Source organism: Rhincodon typus, chromosome 7 (genome assembly GCF_021869965.1).
Source record: "Rhincodon typus isolate 14 chromosome 7, sRhiTyp1.1, whole genome shotgun sequence".
NCBI lineage: Eukaryota > Metazoa > Chordata > Chondrichthyes > Orectolobiformes > Rhincodontidae > Rhincodon > Rhincodon typus.
The window spans coordinates 61558738-61567442 of record NC_063338.1 but is presented as its reverse complement, the minus strand read 5'-3'; the positions used below and the strand labels follow the sequence as shown (position 1 = coordinate 61567442).

General features: G+C 38.8%; 1 protein-coding gene across 1 annotated transcript in view; it reads left to right on the top strand.

Annotated features, from left to right (window-relative positions):
- The window catches only part of LOC125483523 (protein mono-ADP-ribosyltransferase PARP14), a 17333-nt gene extending 9475 nt beyond the window's left edge, over positions 1-7858 (top strand). Inside the window, exons 3-6 of the mRNA XM_048599225.1 lie at positions 3474-3626; positions 4577-4639; positions 6535-6711; positions 7752-7858. Coding sequence (XP_048455182.1) covers positions 3474-3626; positions 4577-4639; positions 6535-6711; positions 7752-7858 — 500 coding nt within the window. The remainder of the gene's footprint in view (positions 1-3473; positions 3627-4576; positions 4640-6534; positions 6712-7751) is intronic.
- The last annotated feature ends 847 nt before the right edge of the window (positions 7859-8705 follow it).

Sequence of the window (8705 nt, the reverse complement as noted above, 5' to 3'; positions counted from 1 at the left end):
TCAGGAGTTTCTGCAACCATCAATGTGACTTCAGGATCATATGGTACTTCACTGGTGCTAGAGTCAAGGATATCACAAAGCAGCTGCAGGATATTCCTCTCGAGCAGGTGAACAACCAGAAGTTAGTAGACCACATTGGTGCTGAAAACAGAGGGTAGGAGGGGAATGCAACATTGCAATTGAAATTTAGAGACCTAAGTAGAAAATTGGCAATTAGGACGCCTAAGTAGTAATTTCTGGATTAATCCCAGTTCCATATACAACTGAATATAGAAATATGAAGATACACCAGATTAATGCACAGCTGGAAAGATGGTGGAGGAAGGAGAGTTTTAGTTTCCTAGGTCACTTAGGGAAAGTGTCACTCTGTAGGAAAAAAGGAGTAATAGTGTTATTTTTGGTTAAGGAGAGTAGCACTGGAGAACTAGGATGTTTCAGAGGGTTTGAGGATAGAATCAATTTGGCTTAAGCTAAGAAATAGGACGGGTATAAATAAGTTGATTGGTGAAATTGATAGACCATCAACTGGTGGGAAGCATGTAAAGGAACAAATCTGCTCGGGAATTATGAAGAGGTGTAATCATTGTAGAGTAGTTCTAATGGCAGACTTGAATAACCCATATATAGGCTGAGATATTGGCAGTGTAAAGAGTGGTGAAGGGCAGGCTTTCCTAGATTTTATTCAGGAGAATTTCTAATGGCGATATGTGTCCAATCCAACAATAAAATGATGCATTTCTAGACCTGATTCATGGGAATGAGATGGGCAATGTAGATGAAATGAAGGGACCTTTAGGGGACAGGCATTAATGTTTCATAATGTTTAGCATGATAGTGGGAATTAACATTTGGGCAGTGCAGAGTACAAATAAACAACTGGTGGAAAGCTGACTTCAATGGGAAAAGAATGGAGCTGAGCTAGATAAACTGAGAGGCTCATGGCTCATGGAAAAAGCAATAGCTGAACAATGGGCCATCTTAAGAGAAAATTGTTTGAATACAGTCAAGGTATATTCCTTCAGAAGGGATAGGTAAGATAAACTAATCCAAATTTCCCTGAATGACAAAAGGGATTGAAATTAAGTTAAAGAAGAAAAAATGTGCGTGTGACATGTGTCAGGTATTAAATAGAATTGAGAGCCAAACTGAATTCAGAAGGTTCAGAAAGGAGGTGAAAAAGCAAATAAGAGAAACTAAAAGGTATTATGAAAAAAACTTGCAGCTGACATAAAGGGAAATGCTAAAGGCTTCTATAAGCACGTCAGTAGTAAAATACATGGAGGCAAGAGGCATGGCTGTTGTGTTAAGTGAATACTTTGAACTTGTCTTTAACTTTGAGGCACATGCTGTCCAGTCAATGGTGACAAAGAAGATAACTCAGTCACTAGAAGTGCTTAAAATTGATGGTGAGGAGCTATTGGATAAGCTGTCAGTATTTAAAGTTGAAAAGACACTAGGACTAGATGAAATGTGTCCAAGGACATTGATGTTGAACATCAATGATGTTAAAGGAAGTGAGAGTGGAAATTGCAGAGATGCTGGCAACAATCTTTGCATCTTTCCTTGATTTGGAGGTGTGCTAGAGGCCCAGGATAGGGGAGTCCAAAACTAGAGGCTATAGGTTTAAAGTGAGAGGGGGAAGATTTAAAAGGGACCTAAGGGGCAACTTTTTCATGCAGAGGGTGCTGCATGTATGGAATGAACTGCCAGAGGAAGTGGTGCAGGCAGGTACAATTACAACATTTAGAAAGCATCTGGATAGATATATGAATAGGAAGGTTTTAGGGATATGGGCTAAATGCTGGAAAATGAGACTAGATTAGTTTAGCATATCTGGTCGGCATGGACGAATTGGACCGAAGGGTCTGTTTCCATGCTCTACATCTCTATGACTTTATACTTCCAAGCAATTGCATTATTGTTTAGCAAAGCTCGTAAAACTAGGCCAAGCAATTACCAAACAGTTGTTAAGAAAACAACTTTGGTGTGAAGAAACCTTTAGTAATGATTGTTAGGGATAGAATTAATAGTCATGTGAAAATACCTACATTAGTTCAGAAGAGCATGGATTTGTTAAAAGAAAAGCGTGTCTAAACTGACTTGCTGGAACTTTTAAAAGGATTGTTTTGAGGAGGCTAAGGCTGTTGATGTATTGTGCTTGGTCTTCTAAAAGGCATTTGATACAATGCCACACAACAGACCTGCGAGGTAAGTTATAGGTTATGGAATAAAAGGGACAGTAGCAACATGAATACAAAATTGACTAAGGGATAGAAAACAGAGAGCATTGATTAATGGATGTTCTTTGATCTGAAAGAAGTTTTTCGTGGAGTTCCGTAGGGGTCAGTATTAGGACCCTTGCTTTTCCTGATGTACAGGTATATACAAGAACAAGATCTTGCTTTGCAGGGGACAATTTCAAAGTTTGCAGATGATGCAGAACTTGTCAGGATTGTAAACTCGAAGAAGACAGGATAGAATTTCAGTAGGGCACTGATAGATTGGTGGTAGAGGAAATTCAATGTGGAAAGTTGTGAGTTATTACACTGTGGTGTAAAGACATTAGAAAGACTGTATGAAACAACGGGTACTATTCTAAAGGATGTGCCAGAGCAGAGAGAGCTGGGTGTATACCTGTTTTAAGTCATTAAAGATGGCAGCAGAGGTAGTGAGAACTGTTAATAAAATATTCAGCATTCTGGGCTTTGTTAAAAGGGGCATGGAGTACAGGAGCAAAAAAGACATGCTGATCTTATGCAGATGGTTAGACCTCAACTAGAATATTGTACAGAGTTCTGGGTGCCATGCTTTAGGAAGGATGTGAATGCATCAGTGAGTGTACAGAAGAATGCTTGCAGCGATGAAAACTTTAGTTATGAGGAAGAGTTGTAAAAGTCGGGACTATTTTCTATGGAAAGGAGAAGGCTGTGTAGAAAATTGGTACAAAATTATGAGGTGTCTGTACAGAAATGATAGGGTGAAGACTGTGAAAGGATCAAGAACTAATTGTTTTGCAAAAGAAGCAAATGTGAGGTGAAAAATACCTTTTTCACACAGTGCATAGTAATGGTCTGGAATGCACTGCTTTGAAATGTCCCATTCAAGAGGGTATTGGAGGGTTATTTAAATAGAAACATCTTGCAGGTCTACGGAAAAAGGCAGGAGTTTGCTTGTAAGTCAAATTGTTCAGAGCGCTAGTGTAGACACAATGGGGCCAAATGGCCGCCTCCTGCATCTTAACAATCATGTAATAATATGTCTGATCATTAGCATTTATGATTATTCGATTAGTCATTAATTCTTAATATTTTCCATCTCTGAGTCTAGTTTATTGTTACATATGCTACATATAATTAATCCTTATATTAATACAATCTCATGCATGCAGCTTCTTTTAGCAGACTTCTTTAAATAGAAGAAATAATGGATGTGTCATTAATATTGGTGCTTTTATAAATTGTCACCCTTTGCAGGGAATTTTTTCGGAACAGTTTCCTCACGTGCTACAGATCATGTTGAAGTTCAAGTAGGACCGATTTTGCTGCAAATCGTAACAGGAGACATAACAAATGAGCAAACTGATGTCATTGTCAACTCATCAAATAGTGATTTTACTCTGAGAGCAGGTATAACATACAGTGTTCAAAAATTATTTGAAGATGCAAAATATAGTTAATAATCTTTAACTCCTGTCCAGATTTTACATACTAAAATACAACACGGCTGAGAATGACTTGGACTTTATTGTAATAGTAATGGTAGAGAATTTAGCCCTCATTGTTGTCACAGGAGCTATATTTGGTGGCTACATTGCACAAATCCAGATGTTGCAGCTGGAGATAACTTCCTTCTCCAGAAGATGGACTCTTATAGTTCTCATTGATCAACTTGACAATGATTGAAAACAGAGCGCTTTGATTAATGGATATTCTTTGATCTGGAAGAAGGTTTTAGTGGAGTCCCTTAGGGGTCAGTTTTGGGATCGGTGTAATGGCATGAACTAGGGATACTATTCCATTCATTGCGCATGAAGGAAATGTGAAAAAAAGAGCTCATGTATTCTGAAGTAAGTGAGATTTTAATGGCCTGATAAATAGTGATTACAATTGAATAACCTCTCTGACCCTAAAAGATATAATTTTATAGGTGTGAGGGTGCATTCCCTTAGAATAAAAATATTGGCAGTATTTTTTTTAGCTCTAATATTTCTCTCTATTTTACCACATTATAAATCCATCTATATTTTGAATCCACTTTCCATTTTCTGCACATTGAAATCAGGTTAAATCACCAGCAGTTGTCTCTCTCTAATCAGAGACCAGCTCTATGGTCCTTTGGGACTATGGTGACTTTACTTATACTCTTGTTTTATTCTTCCTGGTTGAGCTCTGTGTGTCTCAGTTAAGATACCACTCTCTGATTGGTTAAAGAGCTTTGCTGTTTCTTGCGCTACTCACAGATCACACAAATTTGAGAGGATATGATTATTGCATGGTTAACTTAATGATCATTTATAACATAAGGAAATGTTTTATGCTGCTATAAATTTATTCATTCATTTTACTTTAAATTTCAGGCGTTTCCAAGGCGATACTAGATGCTGCTGGTCAAACTGTAGAAGATGAATGCAAAGCTCTTGGTACAGTAACTATAGAGTTGTGTTTTGCTGCCTTATTACTTACGCTAAATAATGTCTGCAAGTATTCCTGGTTAACAAATTTCTGTACTAAATAGATTTAGATTTTAAAATATTCAAACACTGCAGTAAGACAGAATCAGGAGTTGTCCAATTATTAAGAAGATTGGCAGACAAACGAATTTTGGATGTGTCAGGTTATTGGTGTAACAGTAGTGCCTGATTTCTTAAAAGATGCCGAGGTTATTTGAGTTACGTTCCTCTGAACTGTACTCCTCTCAAGGCTCCGCGACCTTGTGCAACAAGACTACTAGACTGTGGTTCTCACAATGCTTCTAAGTTGTTGATCTCAAACTCCTCACCCCTCATTAGCCCCTCTACTTCTTAACCTTCTTGGTGGTCATTCCTAAATCATGTCAGTGATGCCCATTTCCAAGATTTTCCCTCATGCCTAGACACTTGGACCCAAATCAACATATTGTCAGGGCCCCTGTTCACAATTTCTCAAAATACCTGAAGTTTCCTCGGTTTTCCTAGAATTTTACCGAGGTGGATTTTACAAGCATCAGCCAAGTAAGTGACCACACCACGGCTATCATTCAATTAAGGACCGTGGCACATTTCTCAGAGTTTCTGGCCAAATCAAAGGTCAACTGTTCAATAGACGTGTTTGCATTATTCACAGAGAGCCCCCTTTGGATCTGTAAGGAAGAGAAGGGCAGGCAAGAATTTCTTCTAGTGTGCCTGTGCCAGGCTGGTAGGCCCTAGAGATTGGAATGGTGAACCTGTCCCCTTGAGGCAGTACTGCTGGGGAAGATCTCTACATAGACCAAGAGATTGCCATTAAGGAAGAACCCATTTCAGCCTCCTGGGAACTCTGGGAGGCTGCTTTGATATACCTGGTGGTCTCTTTACTCATAAAATCCCAATAATATCACAATAAAATGTCTGGAATGGAGAAGAGAGCATTGTGAGTGCTAATCAGTCAGTTAACTTAACTATTTGGCCCCTCTTGCAGTCAGTGGGTAGCTGTACTGCTGCTGTTCCTGCTTTTCAAAATATTCAATGGCGATGGGAAGAAATTGCGGTTCCCTGCCAATGCTTTCTATATCTTTAGCAGTCCACCTGCCTCCCAGCCCTTTCATTTATCAGTAATCTGAGAGCAGAGTACCAAAAATAAAGTTTGTAATTTTTTAAGTTCCATAAGTCACCAATTCTATTCTTACATTTTCTTCGATGTTCCAAACTGTTTAAAAGTAATAACATTTCCATTTGGATCTTGACTTTTTTTTCATAACTGGCACAATATTTGAGTTAATGGAGTTCCCACAACTATCACATGATCACTGTCATCTAACCTAAATAAGTTAGGTGGCAGTCAATAAATGGAAGAATGCACTGCAAATTATGTCCTCCAGAATTCAAATTAAGACTGCTCCCTTCCAGATCTGATGAACACTCGTTGAAGTAGTATCTTTTCTTGATGAATAAAGTCTTCCATCGCCATCCGCTTCAGGTCCCAAGCATTTCTGCTTGCAGCAGCACGAGAACGAGAAACTAGGCCGATTTTGTCCTTGGTTCAACTCAGGGCCTCATATCCTGCTACATCTTCATTTTACATGTTTTACATTTTACAATTAACATATCACCGAACCCTTTGTATTTTGTTTTGATTTTGTAATCCCCTTATCCCAGCTAATTGGTCCATTCCCCAAGTGTGTCCTGGACTAAATATGAACACTGCCACAGTAAATAATAAATGTATCATAACAAGCAGTTAAAATTTTATGCATAGGAAACATGCAGTATTAGTTTCAGAACTGTTATTTCCTTCATTATTTCCATACTACAGTGAATATTCAAAAAATTATTGAGATAATTTTATGTCTACTTTGAAGGCTTCCAGCCAAACAACGGAATAATAACAACAAATCCAGGAAACTTACAATGTAAAAAGATAATTCACATGGTTGGACAAACAGACCCAAATCAAATGCGAGCTTTTATTGGTGCAATTCTTCAGAAGTGTGAAGATGACAAATTTTCCTCAGTTTCTTTCCCTGCACTTGGAACAGGTTTGAATTTTACTCATTCATTTATTTGTTGACTCTGTGTTTTATTTTGAAGAGCAAAGAAATCCAAAAGATAGTTATCATCCCAATTAAGATTGGAAGAACTGGCATGCGCAGTTTGTGCATTTAATTTGATTAAATGTTATGACTAAGTGCATGGCGTGAAAGAAGTGAGTTTGTTAAGGAAAGAATTTTGCATTGGACTTCAGTGTAGTGGATACAAATAACATCGCAAAAATAGTTGCAAATCAGGAAGTGGAAGAGAGGGAACTCAAGAAAATTTCAAACATCAGGGAAGTGGTACTGAACGTATTGTTGGAGCTGTGTGTTGACAAGCTTATTTAAATATATGAAAAGAAAGAGAGAGGTCAGACTGAAAATGAATCCGGTGACATCGTTATGGGAAATATTGAAATAGCAGAGGAGTTCAGGGTATGATGGTGGCTCAGTGGTTAGCACTGCTGCTTCATAGCGCTAGGGACCTGGGTTTGATTCCAGCCTTGGGTGGAGTTTGCACATTCTCCCCGTGTCTGTGTGGGTTTCCTCTGGTGCTCTGGTTTCCTTGCGCAGTCTAAAGATGTGCACATTAAGTTGATTAGCTATGCTAAATTGCCTATAGTGCCCAGGGATGTGCAGGTTAGGTGAATTAGCCATTGGAAAGGCAGGGTGACAGGGATAGGGTAGGGGTGTGGCTCTGGGTGGGTGCTGTTCAGAGGGTTGGCATGGACCTGATGGGCTGAATGGCCTACTTCCATACTGTAGGGATTCTATGATTCTGTAACTGTCTACCTCACTCTAACTGTCTCTTTTGTCCTCTACTGCTCTTACCACCTGACCTACTTGCTCTTGCTTATTTCCCTCCCTGTTACAATATGGCTTTGGCATGTCGATAATGATATGACCAATTTGTCTTCCTATGACCAAATAAATCAGTTCACTAATGCTTTCAATTAAATTGTATGAATTAGTGAATCTTGCTTTCAGAGGTTTATCTTGCAAAAGTATGAATGCTAACAGTTGATCTGCTGTTTGAAATGTTCCAGTTGTAGCATGCTTGCCTGCCCATTATTTCATTGTTGCCTGTGAAGTTTTCAAAAACTCCTGCTACTTTGCCTGTTCCTATGAGTCTTCAAGAAACATGAACAAATAATGCAACATTCAGGATTCATCTTCTTGTTTTAAAATCTTTGGATTGAGCAGTCTTCTTTGAAGAAAAAGGGATTGCCTTCCCTTTTGACAAAAATAGTTTATATCTCTCATTTACTTTATTCACCCCTCCTGCACTCTGAACAGTGTTTACCTTTGGTTTCAAATTTGTGGTTAAAGCCACAGTTTGATCTGTCGTATTTTCCTTTTGAATTCTCTATTCAAACTCACTCCCAACCTCTAAGTCCCATGGGCTTTCTGTGCAGTATCCAGCAGTCTGAATGAAAGTACTCCCCTCTCCCAGCCCCCACCCCCAACCCTGCCCCGTTCAAATGGAAACACCAGGACTTTCACTTTGGTTTCATTTTGGTCTGGATGGGGATCTCAGGACATTTTTAGCAGTCCTTTCTGTAATCTGGCTACTTTCCTTTCATCATAAGACAATAAGACATAGAAGCAGAAATAGGCCATTCATCTTATTGTGTCTGCTCTACCATTGTAAGAGATCATGGCATATCTGATAATCCCCAACTCCAGGTTCTTGCCTTTTCCCCGAACCCTTGACTCCCTCACTGATTAAAGATCTTTTTATCTCAACCTTGAGCATACTTAATGACCCAGACTCTGTAACAACCTGTGCAAAGAATTCCATAGATTTATTACTATCTGAGAGATTAAAATCCACCTCATTTCTGATTTAAATATGTGATCTCTTATTCTGAGATTATGCCCTCTGATCCAAGACTCTTCTACAATGGGAAACAACCTTTCCCCATCTATCCTGTCAAGTCTATTTAAGATAACAAGGTGTAGAGCTGGATGAACACAGCAGGCCAAGCAGCATCAGAGGA